The sequence below is a fragment of the Drosophila navojoa genome, chromosome 2 (genome assembly GCF_054131105.1).
Source record: "Drosophila navojoa isolate 15081-1374.11 chromosome 2, UAZ_NAV_1.0, whole genome shotgun sequence".
In the NCBI taxonomy this organism is placed as follows: domain Eukaryota; kingdom Metazoa; phylum Arthropoda; class Insecta; order Diptera; family Drosophilidae; genus Drosophila; species Drosophila navojoa.
Window position 1 is genome coordinate 24895422 of NC_142890.1, and position 22586 is coordinate 24918007.

Genomic DNA, 22586 nt, shown 5'->3' on the forward strand with positions numbered 1-22586 from the left:
AGGATAAGGACAAGCTGTCCGTCCGTCTGACTGGCTGGCTGGCGGTTTTAACAATGTGCCAACATCGCGGCACATGCATAAGCCAAATCCTTTTAGACCATAGATAAGAAAACTTTAATAAACACGCCACACACGCAACCTGGGAAATTGATAAGAATATGAAAACTTTGTGCTGGGCACTGGCACTGGAACAGCTGTCTCCTTAGACCAGCAAGGGGGCTGGGGGAGCGAGGGTGAATAACTTTGCACATTGCATACTTTTAGCAACAGCTCGACGTCTGCTTAGCTGACGGCTAAAGTTGCTGCGTTTTAATTTGCCAGGCTCATAAATAAAATTCAGCTTATGCCAAGCATCCTCGGGGGAAGGATCGGGTTGATTAATGGGCCCGGTGCAGACTAACCTGTGCTTCTTCAACTCCATCTGCTGCTTCTTGAGCTCCATCTGCTTCTTGCTGATATCGTAGTTGCGCTGGTGTATCTCGTGTATCTCGCCGATGTCATGATAATTGGCCAGCATGCCGAACGGATTGTTGTGTATGTTGCCAAGGCTGCCATGATGTCCGTGTCCGTCGTGGCCGTGATGCGGCGCATACTGCGAGAATTCATCTGCAATAGCAACAGCAAAGCGTGATTTAAAATTGTCCTAATTAAAGTAAACGTTGCAGCAGCTGGCGCCGCACTCAATGACAAACTGAGAACAATTGCTTAATTGCACTTTCTGTGTGCCGTTAACTAAATGCGAACTCACTATAGAATACCCTGTATAAATTGTGAACGTGTAAAGCTGAAAGTCACTTGAATAACTATTTAGTCTATAGAGTGAGACTGGCCTAACGACTAATGGAAATTGTGTGAAGTTTCAGTGATTTATTAAATTGAAAAACTATCTGTTCTCAGAGATCATAGATATTCGCCAAAAACTAATCCTAGTTCGTCTATCTGCTGCAGAGGCTCATTCCCAACTCCTGTATTAATCCTGTGCTTAAATAGATTCCCACTAGGCATCTTCGGTCTACTTACCAAGTGGACGAGAGCCGCCCCAGCGTAGGCTCTTGTCGTAGCGATCTATGTAGTGGGGCACGTGGTACTGAGGTTGATATTGGTTGTAGTACTGCTGCTGGTAGTAGTGCTGCAGCTGTTGCTGGGTCAGAGACGTCGGCTGCTGCTGTGTGCGACGCTGATGCTTGCCGTTGAACGAGTGAACGTGATGTGTGCGGATGTACTTCTCCTCGACCTGTCCGAATAGAGTTAGAAATGCCATGAAATGTTTGGGTCGCAGTATGTAATCGAGTGCGAATGAAAGTCATTTCAATGTCAAACTTTTGGATACAACTGTAAATTAAAAATGAATCATACGGGCTAAGCCCCATACCCTCATCACGACATCTGGACGCCCCTGGCCCCACGAAGCGACGCCTGGTCAGATGGTGGCCGGGCCGAGCGTTTATGAATAAATTTCATTTTAGAGTTTACCATATTCTGTGCGCCAACGGCAGATATAATAAATTTATTTATATTTCATTTCCTTTTCCCTTAACTACAGTTGTTGCTGTTGTTGTTGGCGAGCAGCTGCTGCTGCTGTTGATGCTGGTGGTGCTGGTGCTGGTGCGCATGCTGCGGCTGACCCACACAGGAGCTGGGTTTCTGGGCCTTGGTCTGGGTAATTAAAATGAAAGCTCCATGAGCCGCGCATGTAGGCCATAATTATAAAATGGCTTAAACTGATGTTAATCTTAATGCAGCCCCACTGACATTCCGGCGTCCCCTGACAGCCATTCCACATCTACACTCAAGCGCATGCTGCAGTTCTGGCCCCACCCCCACCCGACTCCCATCGCCAAAACAATTTAACTGTGAACGATTAGCCGACTCTTCTGCAGTTTACTGGAAAAATAGTTGAAATTACGCATACGCACCTTTTTGCCATTGATTAGCCATGTAACATGCGGGGCGGGCCGCCCTCGAGTGGTGTTGCACAAAGCGAACAGCTTCTCGCCTACGGCGAAGGGAGTGCGCTTGCGAAACTTGATGGTGGGTGGTCCTGTCTGAGGCACTGTAAAGGCATTACGAGATGGGGGTGGCAATTAGTGTCAGTTAACTCGAATTAGTTTGGCATTTGCTACGCACAGAAAACGCTCATTAGCTCGTCGGCGCTGGCTTTGGTAAAGATGGGCGTGTCCGTTGATACCTCACAGTAGAATTGGCCCGACAAATCGAACTGCACATCCTTCAATGTCACTTGCGTTTCGTTCGAGTTCTCCCACTGTTCAATAAGGGAAGCAAAATGCATTCATTTTAATTTAGAGGCGTGTTAAAACGGGTATGTACAACCATGAAATACACTGCTTGCCATTTTCCAGAAATATAATAACTATGCATATCTATACTATCATATCTGTTTTGATGTCTTTTCAGTTTGAGAAATCAGAAAGACATCATTTTTTTTCTTCTTTTCTGTGACTGCCTCAATAACCAATAAACTTTTACATTTACATTTACATTTACATTGTTTAATGATTCATTAGTCAATCAATCTTAATGTCCGATGCAATGTGCACAAGTGCATGATAATTAATTTAATTTCACAAACTGCCGTTCAGCTAATAATTTTATAGCGTACTTGGTATGAGCATCGAATTATTTTATGATATTTAATGGGCTTGAGTCGAACTTTATTTACTGCGTTATTGATTCCATTATAAACAGCTATGAGCAGATTGGCTTTGATGGTTGAATAAAAATTAATTAAAATTAATGATACATAAAAAGTCTAATGAAATGAAAACATTTTGATTTGTTTAATATATGATTATAAAAATATCTTTCTTTTTGCATGTTCAACTGTTATTATCATTTTTATTTTTAAGCCATTTTAATCCAATATGTTATGTAACTAACATACAAACAATAATTTTGCTATACGCTCCACCCCAGAATTAAGATTCTTAATGAGTAAGAGGAACTGTAAAAAGGTTTCATTAAACCGAAAAATTGGATTGATTATACTCAAAGTCAGAGTTAATATTACGGCTTATGCAAGCCTAATTATTATATTGAAACAACAATTCAAGTGATAATATTATATAATATGATTATTTCTGATATTTTAGCCCTCAACCACTCAATAATTCGTATAATCAAAATGGGGATTGGAAATAGAGTCATTATGTACTTATTTATTCAGGTCGAAATTAACCACATGTCCTCTCGCCATCTCACCTCAATTTCTGATTACTTACATCAATTTCGGCTCCTTCGATGGTTGAGTTACGAAACGGCGGATTGCGTCCGTTTATGAACTCGAAGAACTTGCCCTTCTCAACCTTGAGCCATGTCACCTGCAATCAAACAGAAATATATAGACGTGGTATTATTAAAACGGTGTTTCGTAACAGTTGTGCTGTTGCCAGGCTGTCTGTGGCATTGATTGAGCAACTGCCTCAATTCGAATGCGAGACACTGTGTCAGTTCATTGTATTTGGAGTATTTCATTTAATGGCATGCAGCGTACATACATATGTATGTACATGCCGCATGCGCGGGCGAATGATGAATAAAAAATTAAATGAAAATGACAATGAAAACGGAAAACTGAAAATATAATCAAAATAAAAAACACAAATGGAATGCAATTTAACTTTGCAACAAGTTGCACGAACTTTTTGCAGCGACAATTAAAACGCGCGTTAAGCTGTAAAACTGCAAATAATAGAATGGTTTATTGAAATGCCACAAGCAAATGTCACTGGCAGCCAGCTCGGAGGGGGACGAGCTGCCATGTGCATGCTGCGTGGTGATGCTCGTGTTTACGCTGGTCCTGGTGGGACGCGGCGGTGGCGTAATTAAAAACGAGATCTGCGAAGGCAACATAAATGCTCGAATATAACAGCACTGAGTTGTGCCAATGCACGCGGGACTAACGGCACGGGCTTAAAGCAGCATTGGCAAATAGAGGAGCTTAATGTAAATGAAAATAAATTTACATTCATAACTTACGGCTGAGGCAAAGTTTTCAGTGTGGGGTAAGCGCCAGAGCGCGAGACAGCCCTTGAGGGTACGGATTCGAAGGAAAAGAGTTTGCCAGCTGCGAGCCATATTTATTTATCGTACTCTGTGATTTCATGTAATAACTGACAACTTGATGAAAATGCACTCGTAACTTATTCAACAGCTGCGCTTACATTAAATGCAGTGCCCGAGGCTCTCTATGACTGGCTGGCTGCCCAACTAATTGCATCGATTGCACTCAACTTGACCTGCGGCTAATTTGGACAGCAAATGTCCCCATTACCCACGCATACGCCCTTTGTCATGGCAATCGATACAGCACACACACACACGGACACAAACTCGCACACATACGTGACATCGTCGAAACAAAGCAAACATTATCATGCGGCCACTGAACCACATTCGGCCACGTTCCAGCGACCTCTCCAAATGCCCATCAAATTTTATCAGCCACTTGTGGAAATTTTTGAAACAATTTCTCTTGATATGACATGAACTTTTCGGAGCTACGGCGACAGCCATAATAATAACCAGAGTGCGTATCGCAAAGTAATCAAAGCTGCGCTCCTGAATGCCACAGTGTCTGTCAATGGCTCTGCTTCAGATGGGCCCTTGGCCAGCTCCGCTGGGAGAACGTGCCTGGTATTGTTGGAATTGCCGTTGCTGTAGCTGTAGCTGCTGCTGTTGCTGTTGTTGATTAGCCAGGCATGAGTTTGGCATGTGTCGGGCTTTTGGCGTGTCCACAGTGTTATGGTCTGACTTTGTACATATTTTGTTTGTGTTCATTAGCCCGCTTATTTTTGTACTCAGTCGGCAAATCAAAAGCTCATTTATGTGGTCTGGCCTGAGCTGACTCCCTTGGCCCAAACTGATGGCCTGCTCGTCAGGCAGCCCGTCAGCCAGCCAGCCAGCCTGCCAGCCTGCCATTCACAACGTAATTAGTTTATTTAATTTATATTTTTTCGCGCTGCTTTTGTATGCCCGAAAGTATGCTTCAGCATGTGTAAACCGTGCCACTGCGCCAACTTCAGCTCCATGGCTAACCGTGTTCGCATTTGCGTTTTAATTGCCTTTTTAGTGCCACTTCCACACAATTTGCCACGCTTCGTGCAACAATTCGAATCAAAACCAGTTGGCGGCATGGAGCCGTGTAGCCGGCGCACTCGCTTATATAGTCAATTATACTAATTAGCCATCGCCGAGCACTAGTATTCACAAAGCGGCCAACTGACCAAATAAAATAATGTCTACATGCAAACACGGCAACTCCTCCTAATTGTACAAATGTGCCATCCCATTTGTATCGAGGAACAGGTGTATGCACATTATGTGGATGTCAATTGTCCCGCTGATGCTTGTATCCCTCTGGGATACTATATTTAATAACATTCTCATATAATAATAATAAAGCCAAGCCAAGTCAACGAAAGTCGACTTTGAAATTAATTCAAATTATTTCAACTTTAATGCAATTTGTTGAGGAAAACTATTCCTAAATGTCATTATAATCATTATAAAAAGCATTCTGTGTCTTAGCTTTACTTTTATAATTTTTAAAAGTTGATTTCAGTTTTTATAAAGCCCCAAAATAATTTAATTGGCAATATATTATTAGATATTCCACTTGTTTCAAATAAGAATAGTTAGAGATCAGATGAGGAAAGGAGAATTTTATTTAACTGGACGAGTGGTTACATTGTTAGTTGCTTGATTTTGATTGGTCTAGTTTAACAAATTGTTGGATAAATAGTTATAAATATTTTTTTTTTTTTCATTTTATCTCTTTCTCTTACTCTAATAAAAAGTTTGTTAACGATGTGCTGAACTGGCACTTTATCGTTTACTCCATATTTAACTTCCTCAATAAAAAATCAGGGTATAAAAAAAGTAAAATATATATGTATACAAGATCTTGCGCTCACTAAAATTCTTCTTTTCTTCTATTAAAATAAAAAGAAGGCAACTTTGAATTAATAGCTGAAAACTACTCACAGCAACTGCGGACGAGCTGCTCTGCCGAAAAAAGGAAAGTGAAGGAAAAGCAAAGAGGAGAAAATCAATATGTTGTGTGCTTCTAAAGCACTCAACTTCGTGGCATTTTTGCGCCATAAAATTTGTACGCTTTTATGGTACTTAGAATGAACAAAACGACAAGCTCAAGCACAACCTCCAGCTCCACCTTAACGTCCTGGGCAGAGTCTCTGCCGCGGGCGCAGCCAGAGCTGGTGCTTGAGCATGGCCTTGAATTTGTATTCCACGATTTGCAGTGGAAGTGGCTGAACTAGTGGCAGAAAGTTCGGAACAAGAAAACTAAACAACTCATTTGCCATAAATTCGAAGGCGTTGCCCTCGGGGACGCGTGGAGTACGACTGTGCGTGTCCCTTGATGTTTCGTGACAGTAATAGGAGAGTTGAAGTGAAATTAATTGTCGCAACTGTAACTGAAACTAAGTCGGAAGTGGCAGCCGGGCAAGACCTGATGAGCCGCTCTTTGACTGTGAGTTTTTCCGACTGCTGCCGCTGCTGGCTGACATTTGTGTCTGTGGCAGCATTAACAACATGCACCTTGTGCATCACCTGCCACTGATTGGGTTAGACTCACTCAAGACCATGAACTTTTTACGTAAATTAGCACAAGGCGGAGGCAATTGCGCTTTGTCGCGGCTTTCCATTCCGATTTCACTCTAAAGTTTTCCATTTGCGAGTCACATGCATCAGGCAAATGGTGATTCAATAAAATTGACTATACTACATATGTACATATAAGGTTAGAGCTTACCTTGAATAATATTTCCGGTATTACGTTGTGTTTGCATTTGAATGTGACGCTCGAGCCCCGCTCCACATACCTCGGGACCACTAATTGCACATCCACATCCGATTGTCCATCTGGGGAAAGCAAGAGGAGAAATTCCGAATTAAAATAGATGCAAATGAACTGTCTGAGCGAGCAATGCCGCACCAAAGAATTTGACCACATCGAGTAACGCTCGATTGCGGCTTAATTGAAAAGCCATTAAAAAGCACAAGCGCAAGGAAGAAAACATTTTCAAATATGCAGCGCATTTTGAGTGTGGCCAAAGAGCGAAGGAAAAAGAGAGACAGAGAGAAAGCGAGAGAGTTTCAAACAACAGCGGGAAGCCAACACCTTAATTGTCAGTTAATGGTATGTGGTCCCGCACACGACCTCCGACCGGCTCAATAAATCTCAATTGGTTTGCCAAAGAGCACATGAGATGCTTTTCACGTGCATATCAAAAATGCTTCTGTTACCGGGGTCCTGCAAGCACCACCGCCTCCTGCCCCCTGCCACAATGACACGCGAAATCCGTGGCGGCCTTTTATCGACATTTTTCCTGGAGCTCACCTGGTCTGCAGAGGTTCAAGCACTCTTGTAAGGAGAGCAAACACTTTTGAGATAAATACTTTATTCTTTTTCATTCATAAGTGCAGATGCACTTTAACGTGTCAGATAATTATATTTCAGTTTTTTTTTATAATACACTGGCCAAATTGATTGATGATGACAACTATAGAAATAGAATGACAGTCTATTCACAGATAAATGTGCGTATATTTAATGCAAATTTATACACAATATATTGTATATTAATATTTTTTAATCCACTTTATCAAAAATAAATATTGTGTTTGCACATTAAAAAAAACTGCGATAAATATATATAAATATTTGTATATTATAATTGAAAATGTGACAATCGCAATGAGCTAATAAATGGGCGTGTGCAGTTCGGTTCGGTAAATTAGCCATGATATTTGTGGGCATGTGGCACGGGACAGTGGCAACAATTTGGAAATTGGCTGATGGAAATCGATAAATTAATTGGTAATGTTGCAGCGAGAAGCGAGCTCAATTCCAATCATAATTAAGACACAAAATGGTAAAAGGCAAACACATTGCCTCATTTGCAGGGGACGGCCTACAAAGTGGCGCCAATTTCATTTTCATTTATTCACACCACGCGGCTGTCGTCAGTCACGCAAAATGTCAACGACTGAGTAAGTAAAAAACGTGTCAGGCCGTGCGAAAAATATGGCATAGCGGAAAACAAGAAAACCAAATGAAATGAAGCACGTCAAGTGCATGAGGCGGGGCGAGGCGACAGACGTGGCGGCAGGCAGGACGTCGAGTGTGGCAGCGCTGTTGCCTGCCTGGTTGGCAACTTGTTGCAATGCACAGTGAACATGCCACGTTTTCATTGGTTTTGTGGCACTGCCATCAGCGGGACATCTGTGCGTGTGTGTGCGCGTGTGTGTTAGGGTGTATGGTTGTATATGTGCGTATGTACGTACGTGTTCGTGCCGCATGCTAACGAGCCGTAATTCACGAAAATTCAATCATACGCAGCTGGCCAAGACTCGTCAGCCAAGCAGCAGCAGCAGCAGCCTCTTGCCAATCGATCCAGCATGCTCACACCCGTCTATTCAGGGCTCTGGGCCAAAGAGCACACAGTTCTGACACGAACTCAAATCCGAATTGACTGACTTTTCGCTAACGTCTGCCTTTATAATCATGTCGAATACTTGGGCATTGATGTCGCCGCACTCAACATCCATTTTTTATGGCCCCGCCTGGCAGCTGTCCAAGGCTTGTTCTTATGAAATTTATAATAAAAATACTGAAAAGCACAGAATGGAAACGGAAACTTTGCAACACGTCCGCTGCCAAGATGTTGACCGACCGCAATAATTGTTTTGCAGCCTGCCAGCAGCAGAAAATATTCATTACACCGAAACGCTTGCCCTGCTTCGACAGCCTGTCCGCTTGTTGCTGACTGGGTGGCAACAAAAAAAAAAAAAAAATTGAAGAGGGAATAAAAAACAACAACAAACGAAAAACGAAAAAAAATGAGCTCGCTTTGACAACGACAACGACAGCGCCAACATTTTGTTGTACGTGGTGTACGTGTTCTACAAGCGGAAATTGATGATTTTCCAGGAGTCGAGCGACAATAAAGCGTGCAGCATGTCAGCAAAACGCAAATAATCAATCAATCAGCATTAATCAAGGCGGGAGTGGGCGTGCTGTGCCTACAACAACAACAGCATGCTGCTGCTGCTGCTGCTGCGGCTGCAACTGTTGCCCCCAAGGGAGCTCGGCCACGCTTCGACATGAACAGCTACATTACCATGTTTGATATGCCGTGGAAATTGAAATCCTCAAACGGAAAATTAATTTAAAGCGCAACATAATATGCTCATGATAGAGAGCCTCCGAAATGAATAAATATCCCAAATGAAGACTTGAATATTGCAGCGAATGAAATCTTATATTAGGAGGGGGCGCAATGCAGTTAAACTTCAGATGAGCTTAAATTATGTTGAAAGTTGAGGCGCCCTGGAGAGTATCATCACCAGCAGCGAGTGTAAAGTCCCTGCCTTGCAGACACCAAGAATGGGAAATGCGTGATTCCGAACATAAGAACTTAAGCCCATCATTCATATGAGGATTGCTAGATAGATGTTGGCTCGGTACTTTAGTACTTTAATTCGGGTGAGCTTGGGGATTCACTTAACGGAGATTTAAGACAGCTGAGTTCTAATAAACTCTGCTGTGCAGCCTAATAGCATTGTTTCGTCACTCCACACCTGTTTACCTGTTGGCTGGCTGAGCACTAATTCCTACAACATAAATAAATTAGTGCCAAGACAAATAAATAAATAATCAGCAAAACAATAGTGCAATGTGGGCGGAGAGTGCGAATGGCCGGCCAAAAAAACATTTGCTCTTCGATTGCTCGATATCGAGCATGTCTTCAATTGATTACTAAATCAATATCTGAACTGTGGCAGCTGTGGTCACCGCTCGCACGACTCCTGCCCAAAAGCCGCAACGCTGCCATGACTACGGCCATTTGGCAGGGAGTCCGCCCGAATTGTGGTCGATCGGTTTGCCTGTTGTCTTGGGTGGCTCTGTCGTGGTGGTGGGGCCCTGACATGCCTGTTGCACCGTCAACTCAGAACGCAATTATTGCCCTCAGCTCTGAGTGGTGAGCAGTAAGCTGTGCTGTCTGTTGGCCTGTCCAGCTGCCAGTTGGACATGTCTGCGCAGGCCGCACGGACTGTTGCTTATCAATATAATGTTCAATCATTACGCTTGATTGGCAGCCACAATTCTTACCGGCAATATGCGCACATTCGACAGAAGTTCATTAGACACCCGAACGATTGACTGAGTGACTGACTGACCGAATGGAAGCTAATGCCACTGTAAACTTCTTTAACCACAGCATTTCATGTTGATTATTGCCATCTGATTGACGCAGTGGCTTTTTAATTCCATTGCGGCTGGCAGCGATGCCAATCAAATGAAAACATGCATAATTGCTAATTGAGTTATGAACTGAGCCACTCGTCAATTCACCTCATGCTTGATTGCGGCATTTGAGAATTTTGATGAAAACTACACGATGTGGTTATTGCGGGCCACAAAAGAGGCACACAGCAGCAGCCAAGCAAATGTTTTCAAAATAACTCAAATATAGCCCCACACACACACACACATACACATACACATACGAATGAGACACAAGGAAAACATGAAAAAGAAAAATAAAACGTTATGCAGCTTTGCTGAAGCGAGGAAAGGGATGAAGGCATAAGTCGTCAGGCTGCCAAAGTGTTCGTTTAGCAAACTTAGGCTCTCTTTGCTTTTTTTGTATTTCTCCATAGAGCTGAAATGGGGCTGGAGCACGGCAGTGGGCAGGAGCTGCGTACGGCCCTCACAAAGTAGGGACTGCTGGCAACGCCTCGACGGCATAAAGTAATTTTATAGAACAAATCACAGGCATTAGTGGGTATAAATCCCGTTTATCCTTGCCTGTGTATGCGCGCGTGAAATTTAAATATGTAGCGGACACAGTGGGTAGGCAGATGTAAGGGGGGGCAGGGGGGGATGGGCGCAAGGACTGCAACAATAAAGGACACAAGAAAAATGGTCGTCTTTGGCAACGAAGTGGCCCGCACGGTCCTTGAATAAAACTGTCGGGTGCGAAATTCTTAGGAAAAAACGAATAAATGTATATATATGTATATATACATACATATATTGTGTATATAAGTATTTAAGCTATTGTTTTTATGCGAGCCAAATCGCAGCGGATATTCTAGTATGTAAGTTATTCAGCTAGCCTGAATAATCTTAAGCTGCTGCTCCAAGGTTGCCGTTGCAAAGATAAGTGGCCTTTAGTTTGGCCATATATCTGAGAAAATTATCCATTGTTATTTTAAATAAGAGCTTATTGGATTGTTCCCAACATTGTGTGTTATGAAAGAAATGGTCTGTAAGGAGTTATCTCAAGAGTAAGAGGATGGCAAAGAGCCAAATTTACTTCAAGGACTTCATAATTATTTTACTCTGTGTGTCTTCTCAATATTGTCACTATCAAGCGGGGCACGGTTAAATTGTAGCTATATATTTTCTGTACTTGCTTTCGTTTCAATTTTCAATTTAATATTTTTATCACATTTGTGAAATGAAATCAGATTTTGTAAATAAAAATATCAAAGCAAATGGCCAGTGTGTATGTCTGTCACGCACACCCAACGAACAACGAACAGCGAACAACGAACAACGAACAGCGAGCAGCTAACAGCCAAGAGCCAGAGCTATGTACATGGTCGACAAAAGTAGCCAATGTAATGGTCAAAACAAGCAAGTGCCTCGGCGCTGCGGGAAGCGAGCTTCCCGTTTTGAAAATTTTATCTGGGCATCCGGCAGGCCTGGCCGGGACCACAGCCGACCCAGCAGCAGCAGCAGCAGCAGCAGGCAGTGGGAAAGAGAGAATGACAGAAAGAGAAGAAAAAGATCCGTTTATAAGTAAGTACATAAGAAAATGGCTTCAAGGGCACGCTTTGGCGGCTGCACACAGGCAGCAGCTACAACTACAACTACAACTACAACAACTACTACACTGGCACGCCCATCAAAGCGCCCAGCACGTAGGGCACATACAGCACGCCCAGTGCCCATTTACAAGGCCGTGGAGCAAACACATGTAGGCCATGAATCTCATAACGAGTGTTAGTCATGCGCCACGAGGGCCCCCCACTCTCAATCTATGTATGTGTGTTGGTGTGAGTGGGTGTGTATGAGTGTGTGTGTGTGTTTGTGAGCCAGTTGCCGGACCAGTGAGCGCGACCCGGACCTGTACCATAGCCCGTACCTGGCCCTCGTAAAGATGCAGACCATTATAGAAATGAAAAACAAACGCGAAAGCAGCCAACGCCAGCGTCGACGACGTTGGCAAACACATAAAAGTGCTTAAATTACTTTTAAGCGAAATTATGTTTTATTAATGCGTTGGCCGGCACCAGTAGTAACGACTGCAACAACAACAACAACAACATCAACTACAGCAGCTATAACATCCTCACCAAAATGACAGGCTGGATAACACTACAAATTGGTAACGCGAATTGTTTTTCATTTTTTTCTTATTTTTTCATTTGTTGCTTTTCAGTTTTTAGTTCTGGCCATTGGCCGTTGGCCAGAGCTGCAAATGCGTAATTTTATTGCAAATTGCATTGTGAATAGAAATAAATGTATTCATGTGTGTGTGTCGGCGCTCCCACAAAAATGTAATTTTAATGCTAAATTTGTACTTGGTTGAAGCGGTTGCTGAAAGTGCTCAAGAGTTGGACAACTGAACATTAGTCGCAACATCTGCGCAAACACATTTATTCATTATACCCTATACCCATTCCAAATGGCCAAACAGGGAATCATCAGAACTCAGGCTCCACCTTAAACACGCGTGCATTGATCCCAATGTTTGCCATTGCAACAAAATTAATTTGTACAGCCAAAGCTGATTTAGTAACAGATCTGCTTTGTATGCAGCAGATTATTTTTGTATTATTGTTGTCAATGTGTAGTTGATTAATAAGAATACTAAAAAATACTCAAAATAATAATTCAAACCGATTTTGACTGTGCATGTCTCGAACTCTTACTGCTGCTCTGCCCCATAAATGAGTAATTATAAATACAATATATATAATGTTAATCTACATAAGGATATATATGAATACAAAATTAAAGTCTGTTTATTTGATATTTACACACTCTAAAAGTGGAAATTTGTGTTCTCACCTAATTATTAACAAAATTTTAATATTGTTCTCCGCAGCTCTTACTATCTTTCTGTTTTTCTCTGTTTAGCTTTCTTTCGCTCTATCTGTCTCCCTATGCCTACCCGTATCCATCTCTCTCTTTTATTCTCCACCTTATGTTTCTCCTCTCTCTTTCTTGCTTTCTTCCTCTCTCTCTCGCGCTATGTCTTTCTATATATCTATAACTCTCTCTTTCTTTTTTAGCTCTCACTTTCTCACACCTCTATCTCTCACTCCTTCTCTCTCTATCTCTATCTCTCTGTCTTCCTCTCACTTTTTATTCTCTTTAAATATATTTCCTTCTAGGCTATAAATCGATTCAATGCAGGATATCATCAAGTCGATCTCCCACGACTTCAGCAGTAAAACTTATTTTTCCCCAGCGCATTTCACAATCAATTTAGAAAACTCGTTTAAATCATTGATGACAGATACCGAAACGTTTGCCCGTACACGGATATGCAATTGCGGATTTAAATAACCGTTGTGCGTTTTCCAACAATTTCGAGTGGGCTGGATATGAGTGTGTGGGTTGGAAAATCTGTGAGAGTCGCAAACAACAAAAATGCGAGTCAGAAACATTTCAGAGTTATTTATTATTTTCTATGACACAAACAGCTGCTGTTTTGGATATTCTAAATTAAAACTTTTAACTCGCTGACGTCCCACGTTGAGAGGGCCACCTGAACAATTAATTAAGACTTGCTCCAGCCCGGACTTTGGGCACGTCGGGCGAACGGACGAAGGGCCAACAAGGGAGAGAGAGTGGCCGACCACCGACCTACCGACCTACCGACCGACCGATATCAAATTCAGCCGTACCACAACCACAGCTGCATTATTGTATTACGTATACGCAATTTGCCTAAGCAAATTCTTTGCGCATTGCCCAAACGCCAGTATTTTATGTGGCCCTTATCTGGAATCTACACAGGCATTAGGTCTGCGACACAAACATGGGCCAAACGAGAGCTGACAAAACGAGGAAGCCACAACAAGACCTGCGGCAATTTCAGAGCCTTCTGATGATATTGACATTTATGCTCGGCAGATAGTCCCCAGCCCGCACAGCCTTCAGCCTACAGCCAACAACCAAAGGCCGACAGCCGACAGGCGACACAGTCACCCTGCTCCCAGTCCTCGGCTGGGCTTTTGTTTTTTGGTAGCTTCATCTTTTTTAAGCAAAATGCTGGGCACTGTTTTTGTTGACACTTGACAGCACCTGCCGCCTGCCAGCCCGCCTGCCAATCTGCGGGAGGCCCTCACCAGGCCTGCTTTAGTGTGAATACAGGGCACATTTTGGGGCTTCGAATGATTCTATGTAGCACTGCGCATTAGAATCGAGTTGAACGTGAAATGACGCAGTTTGCAGCGTCGGGCACAACACATGACCACAATAATAAGGCCATATTTGTTTAGTGCCCATAAAGAGCTGGACATAGCAAGGCACCGCCCCCGCGGCCATTGGACAACTTGTTGAAATCTACGCCGTAACATGAAGGAATCGTGGAACGAGAACTCACCAGAGTCCGTGTCCAATCAATGCCAACTGGCTTTTGTTTGCATTTCAATTTCAGCTGGTGCCGCTGCTTCGGCTACCCGGCTCCGGCGCCATTTAAAAATCAACGCAAAGTGCCTTCATTATGCGATTCTGGACCGTTGCAGTGCCAAGGGCTAGCATATTTATATGTGCGTTCAACCGAGAAAGCTCCCACAAAAGGCGTAACAATCAGGCCGGCGCATAAAAAAGGAATATAAATATATATTTTTATCTATATACAGCTATATACATACATACGTATGTATGTGTATAGAGCTGGTTAGGCTGGCCAGACACGCTGCCAGCCTTAGCCTTCTGTTTTCTGGTGATTCTAATCAATAATTTACGCATTTTCATTTCGTACAGCCCGAAGGTAGCATTAGCATTGGGCCCACAATTACCAGCGCAGAAGTGCCAGCCATTCAAGTGTGTCCCTACTTGAGAGTCTCTCAGCGTGTGTCTCCCACTCACTCTCTCTCTCTCTCACTCTCTGCCTGTTTGTATGTGAGTAGCCTTATTTCGGCTCTTTTTCTTGGGGCATATTTCCCTACTTGGCACCATTTTGTCTGCCCTATTCCCAGAAGCCCATTTTCTCAAGTCGTCGCTGCATAAATTGTTGGCTTTGTTTTTAGTTTACAATGAAAAAGTTCTTGTTCAATGCTCTTGGAGTTCTGTATGGGTCTGTATGGGGGTAGCTGTATTCATTTTCACAATATATTTATTTTATTTCTTTTTCTCATTTTATTATTTATGATTAATTTGAGCTTGTATTTTGCATTTGCTCTTGGAATTACTTACTCGAATCCAATTATAGCTAAGCAGCTACGACTTAGACTCTTTCCTTTGCCCTCTCGCTGTTGTTGCATTTGTTTTTGTTTTTTGCTTCTGTTTCTGGTTTTTGTGCTATTACTCTACTGGTAATTCCTTAAGGATTGTGTTTACTTGAGTGCGCATGTGGCTGCCAATTGACGCATATTTGACTTTGTGCTTAAGCGAGCTGTTATTTTATTTTTCTCTCCGTTTCCCTGGACTCCCAGCATAATACTATACAATTATTGAGCAGCGCCGAGATTTGGCTGTGGTCTGCCATTCCTGATTGCCATCTCTTGAGCTCTGTCAATTGTTGCGTGAAGCACAAGAGAAATAACAAGCGGAATACAGTCGTGGCTCCACGAATACTAAGCAGCTTAGCTAGCATTTGGCATTGCGTTCGACTCTGAATTTTAAACGCTCGCCCGACTACCGAAAATCTTGGCCGGGCTAAGCAAATAAGATGCGTGCTTAGTGTATGACTTGGCTGGCGTTAATTAAAGCCAGGCTAATGCTTAAACTGCATAAATATGGCAATTAATAAAGCGCCGAAGCGCGCTCAACTCGAGCCCGCTCACATTTCACACACGCAAAAATTACGCATACGCGGCGTGCGCCGCTGGCAGCAAGTCAAGTATCTTAGACAGCCAGCAAGACAGGACGCATACTCATAAGCGGCGCACATTAATATTATTAATTGAATTTAACGCATGAGATATTTTATTCATACGCAGCCCTTGGGATCTTCCCTCTCGCCCCTTTCTTTCCCTCTGCCCTTTGCCGTTTCGTGTGTGGCGCTGGCTCGGCGAAGGCGTGTCTATGGGTAACAGCAGCTGCTAAATCATCAACTTATGGGCTCATTAACAGCTGTAGCAACCAGAAGGCCGTGGCTGTTTCTGCCATTGTGTTGAGTCACCTGCCGCATATTAACTGCAGGTATTTAACATGGTTAGGCACCGCAAAATCATCGTAGCGGCTCCAGCTACAATCGGCACCCGCTAAAAACGCTACGTCCTGCCTCCTGCTTGAGACGCTGCTCATGCTCATTGCACACGCCACTGGTTAGATAAATGACTTGCTTTCCGCCAAGCACCAGCACAAACGCCAGCACGCAAATATACAACCACACAAGCATTTCTAAGCCGCATCATTAGCAACTAACTGCGAAGCAACAGCAGTCGAGCCTTGTGCAGGAAGACTCTGTCCAATTAATTAAGCAACTGTCAGACTGGTCTACGTCTCCAGCTCCGTGTTCGACTTCGTCTTCGTCTCAACTCCATCGACCAAATCTCTAATAATTTAAAAGACAGTCAGGCGTTTAGTACGCCAAATTTAATTTCAATGTGATTATGGAAAACAATTTGTAGCTTAATGGCTGAACATGCATAATAGCATCAATATAATTAAAGCTGTCGCTCGTCGAAGGCCCAACCTCTCTGGCAAAGCTAAGACACGTGACAGATGCTGCTCTAGCAGCTAAATATTCCCAGGAGTATATAACACATATAAGGAAATATATGTGCATATATATATATATCTATATGTGTGTATCTGTTGAGAGAAATCAATTTATGCCTTCTCGCTTGTTGCTAATCTGCTTGGCATATTGCATTTGAGTCTTCAGCGTCAGACTTGACTATCTGAAATTAATTTCAATTTGAATGAAAAGCCTAATCGCCAAATAACTTATTTATAAAACTAATATGAGAGTAAAGAGTTTTTACTACTATTCATTTATTTTTTATGCAATTCATAAACTATTTGTTTATTTTTACACAATATAGAAAAAGCTGTACTGTCAAATTTAATTTTAAGCTTGGCAATTTCTTTGACAATTTTAACTAAACTTAATGCAAAGCTATTTATTTTCCGTATTATTTGTTCCTCTCAGCGGAATGTTGGTTCAGTTAACTGTTTGTCTCTCGCACAATTCATGAGGCTGAGTCAATTTTGAGTAATAACACTTTATTTGGCCCATATTTGTTGTTCATCAAACATGGTAGCACCCGCTCGGAAATGGCCTAATAACACAGCTGCTTACGCTATTGTGTGTCATGTGTTTGTGGGCGTGCCTAGATTTTTGCAGCTAAAGCTAGTGTTTTATTGCCTACTTTGCTGAGCACAGACAGACACAAACACACACACACATGCTCAAAGAGTAACACACACACACACACACACAAACAAATATGCTCACAGAGTGCGCGCTTGGCAGCCCTTTATGCTACCCGTTAACAATACATACTTTCAAGTGAGCGCACACACACAAGCACAGCAATAGAATGCACACACACACACACGCACACATGCGGACACTCTTATAGACTTGCACAGGAGTAGCAGCCGAGTGGAAAAAGCAAAAACATTTGCCTTTCATTTGCGTCCCCTTTGCATAATAAAAATGTGTAGTTTACTTTTTTCCCACCAGCTCGCGTCTCTCTCTCCCTCTCACACTCTCTCACACTCTTTGGCGCTGTCGCTGTCGCAGTTACAGTCGCTGCCTCAGCTGGCGTCGACGTTGGCATCGACGTCATCGTCAGGCAACTTTGGTAGCCCTTTGTTTCCACATTTGCTGTCGTTATTGTTTGTTTGTTTGCCAACTTGTTATATCCTGATGCGTGTGTGTGTGTGTGTGTGTGTGTGTCCGAGGGTGGGCGAGTGGGCGCGGCATGTATGTGTGACATTTCCGCCTATGTTTAACTTTTCACTCAACGTTCCATACTCCTTTACTAAAACAGAGAGAGCGAGAAAGAGAGAGCTTCTGCCACTTCTTTTTTTTTCGGCCGTTTTATGTGTAATTTTTTGCCTCACTGCTGAGACTTAATAAAGTTTTTAGTGCCTAGACATGTTTTTGTTTTAATTTCAACCACACACAAACACTGCAGAGACGCACACAGACATGCACATTCGCAGTGTTTTTAATTAATTTTGCCTACTGCTGCCAAATAGCCTCGTTGTGTGTGTGTGTATATGTGTGAACGTCTGTGTATGGGTGTGCGTAATAGCAATAAAATAAAATACATCTGTGGACTGGGCTGGGAATCGTCTCCAGCTTTTGCAGTGATTAAATTGATATAAGTGCTCCCAGCTCTGCACAATGGGAAAACGCTTTAAAAACTGCCAAAACATATCCGTAAAAAAAACAGAACTCACCCCAAGATAATGTATGTATATATTCATTCTGACACATTTGTATGCTAACATCTTCAACTGTCAACATCAGTGCAGCATATGTGAGAAGTAGAGTGTTCTTTATTTGCTGTTTACAATTCATAGCACATCATTCAAATTAAACACTTTTGATTATCCCCAGCCTGCGATCAACTGCACAGAGCAGCAGCAGTAGAAACAGATTATGTGGCCGTATTCTAAATATAATTAACCAAAATATGTGAATATGCTAAAATATTTATATAAATGCATATTTTATTATTGGCTTAGCACTTATGAAACATAAAAACTAATGGAATATTAATAATTACCCATGAAGATATTCTATAACAATTAATTTGAGAGTGATTTATGCTGCATTACTCTTGATGTTTTATCTAGATGAACTCCTCAAGCTATCATAAATACTATGCCTCAAAAGATAATCTACTTTAGATTATGTTAAGTGGCGGACTTAGAAGCAGAAAGAATATTCATGAAATTGCTGCAACTTATATTCTACAATTTTAGCATCTTAAACAAGATATAAAATGATTTTTATTGATGTTTTTAAAAAAATATGAGATTGCAATACACATATAAATGTATATATGAGTATACGTATATTTTTCAAATTTAATCTCAGAACTCACTGAATGCACACTGACAGGCAGATAGACAGGTCAGACAAGCCTTCCTTTATATATATATATAATATATATACATGGACATTTCACATTGCAATGGGCTCAAACTGTTGACAGCTCTATAATGCAACAGATTCAAAATTATAAGTAAAATTTCGAAAATGATTTATATACAAATTATACGTGCAGCACTTTAGACATTTCATATTTTTGGTTAATGTTTATACTTTGAGCAAGCTATAGTAACGCTGCAAGTCTAAGTCGAGCTCCAAACTTCTGAAAACAAAATGCAATTTAGAAAACAATGCACGTACTAAATCAAAATTTGCTCTTTCGATCAATGTTCAAACTCTTAATGGCTAGCACGCTTTGAGGAGATTTTGGAGTGGTCTCTCAGGCGATTTGTTGCTTGGCTTTGACCACACGCCACACTAGTGAGCGAGGAATATTCCAAAATTTTGCACTCAAATTTATGCGCTATCAGTTTAGCCTTTGAACCATTCTGGCCTGCTCTGTTTTGGCCTGGGTGGTAGCGGCCAGTTGGGGCGTCCGACTAAATCCCTTAAATCCCCCAACTTGCTGTCATTGCTAACCAGCAGGCCTCATTCATTTTGCATGAATTGCCAGCAGGGTTTGACTTTAAAATGCTTTCGACCTTTGTTAAAAGTTTTCTGCCAGAGCCGAAAAACTTTGTGCCAAAAATCAAACTGTGGGCTGTAATGAATGCGTCGCAAAATTTGTCAGCTTATGGCCAGACTGGAGCTTTCAGCTTGTCGTCCTTCTCGGCTCTTGTGCTCTATATGCCTGAATAATTAACGGTTCGGTGCGCAGCATTGAATCCCGATTTGAGCACATTCCATTGCTGTTTGTCATTTGCCGAGAGAGTCAATTTACATTTTTTGGCCAGCAGAATTCGATTTTACACAACATTTCCAACAATCTGGTTGTTGTTGTTGTTGCTGAGTGTTTGTCAGCGTTAACTGACCCATTGCGTGCCATTTGCCAATTTATGGTTTTTTGAAATTTATGTCGGGTCGGCCAGTAACAAATGTCTGCCGGCAATGCTAACGCATTTTCTTGATTTGGGTTAAATTAGTTGGGATTTATGCTGCATTTGCCGCCTGCCACATGCTGCCTTATTAAGGCTCATTAAAACGGCCGCAAGAATAACTTCAAAGCACGCGGCTACAGATTTAACTTTTATGAGGGCCAAACCTCAGGCCGCAGCAATCAAATAAAAATCTCAATTTTTTCTCAGCTCCATCTCCACCCTTACGTTGTTCGTTATTAAAAAAAAAAGAAAAGGCGCCCTGTCAACAAAAGCCAAAAATAACAACAATAAGTGCGACTCTTGATAAACCCATAAATTGAGTGAAAAATGGTAAATCGATTGCTTTTCTTGCGTTTATTGTTATTACAAAACTGTCAGACCAAAGGCAGCAACTAAAAAAATATATATAAAATTATGACAAAAAGAAGAAAAGCAGCAGCAGAATCGCCTGGCACAACCTTGGAATTCGCCTGCATTGGCAGCCGACTCCTTTGGCCATAGCTACGCAAATCCGTTTTGATAAAGTGCTTTCATTCTCTCGACACTCGCAGAGCCCGAGCGAGCGGCATTGGTTGACTGGCAACTTGTGCGCGATTTGGCCCAAGTGTCGCATTATGGCCATTTTCAGTAGCAACGCCTCGTTGAGCTCGCCGTTTCCGACTTTTCTCTGGCTGAGTTCGTTTCATTTTAGTGGCGGATTTGGCCATAAGACGCCATCAGATTTATGCTGCTGCCGCCATGCGTAATTATTTGTTGACACTTTAATAGTTTTCAATTTAGTGCATTTGACAGAAGGCACGCTTCGCTAAATAGCTGAGCTCTTGGCTCTTGTGCTGAAGCGTTTTTGTCATTTGCATAGCATTACGGAGTACGTCAATTTAACTATACTATTTATTAAAATTTGTGGTGGGCTGTTTTATTTATTCATTTATTTCTTTTCGTTGAGTGGGGATAGCTTAGCAATTACTTTCCGCTCCATGAATATTTAAGGTGCCGCACTTAGATGTAATTGTTTTGTAGAATATTTTCTGTTTTCTGTTCAGTTCTGTGGCGCCTTCCGGCAGCTGCCGTCCGTCCCACACATACGAAGACCTTTTTAAAGGCCTCAATTTAACGACATTGCCCAAAACATCATAAGTAATATAAATAATCGCAAAAGCTAAAAAGAATAAAATTCGTTTTCCATGTTCCGTTGCCGTTGTTGTTGTTGCTGCTTCTGTTGCTGTTGTTGTTGGCAACGCAGTTGACAATTTGTCGTATGAGCAACTTTTTGATAGGCCCAGTTGTTTCCCTGCTTTTGCTTTTGTGGATAAGCCTTGGCATGTGGTATTGTCCTCTCGCTCGCACTTGCCTCCTGCTCCTGCTAAGGCCCCCAACGTCCTTGCCAAGGCGTTGCCACCTTGGGGCTCTTAAGTTTGCCGCTCGTTTATAGACTTTGCACACTTTGCATTTACTTTACGGTGCCGCTGATGCCGCTGATAATAACACCACGTGGCGTATACGCAATGCCGGCTCCAGGTACAACAAGCGAAAGCCGACATGTAACAGAAGAAAGAAAAGTTTCCCAAAGTTTTTACAGCTCGATACACACACGGCAGAGCTCCCCATAAGATCGTATCCCAGCTACCACCGCAGCCGACGTAGCTCAGCATCATTTGCGCTCTGGCCGTGCGCCGTGGTTGGGGGATTTGGCATTGGAGCTTTGCGGAATTCGGGCCGCAGCTCTCCATTGTTTTCGTTCTCGCCGAAGCTTGTTTTATAACTTTTTGATTGTCTTTGCGCCAAATTTGTGCCAAATTGTTCCAGTCGTTTGGCAAATGTATAATACCTGCAGCATAACTGAATTGTATTGCCGAGCATTAGAGCCGCCACACGAGACGGAAGGCGGGTGACACGGCAAACCGGGTGCATGTGTGCCAATGTTTTCTATAATCTGATTTTAGCCACTCAAGTTAACTTCGATACTCTAAGCTGGGCAAACTTTGCCCGTGGCTCTCATATTTTGGCAACAATTTATTGACACATTCACAGCACTTATGTATTGGCGGCGCTAAGTTTTAAAGTCGCGAGCTGGTCTATTCAAGAGTTTGTCGACCAAAAAGTTTCATTAAATATGCGAAAAGCGTCTTTGTGCAAGTTAAAATCACGGCAAGGGTCGTTTGCAGGCGACGGCCTCTTCTAGATTGTCAAAGTCGTCACATGTCAGGCAGTCAGGCAACCGGGCCGGAAGGCATAGAGACAC

At 42.4% G+C, this 22586-nt stretch overlaps 1 protein-coding gene across 1 annotated transcript in view; it reads right to left on the bottom strand.

Annotated features, from left to right (window-relative positions):
• The window catches only part of beat-VII (Immunoglobulin domain-containing protein beaten path VII), a 42459-nt gene that overhangs the window by 15847 nt on the left and 4026 nt on the right, over positions 1 to 22586 (bottom strand). Inside the window, exons 2-7 of the mRNA XM_018113662.3 lie at positions 6791 to 6900; positions 3240 to 3338; positions 2128 to 2263; positions 1917 to 2053; positions 1021 to 1234; positions 402 to 606 (exon numbers count right to left, since the gene is read on the bottom strand). Coding sequence (XP_017969151.1) covers positions 402 to 606; positions 1021 to 1234; positions 1917 to 2053; positions 2128 to 2263; positions 3240 to 3338; positions 6791 to 6900 — 901 coding nt within the window. The remainder of the gene's footprint in view (positions 1 to 401; positions 607 to 1020; positions 1235 to 1916; positions 2054 to 2127; positions 2264 to 3239; positions 3339 to 6790; positions 6901 to 22586) is intronic.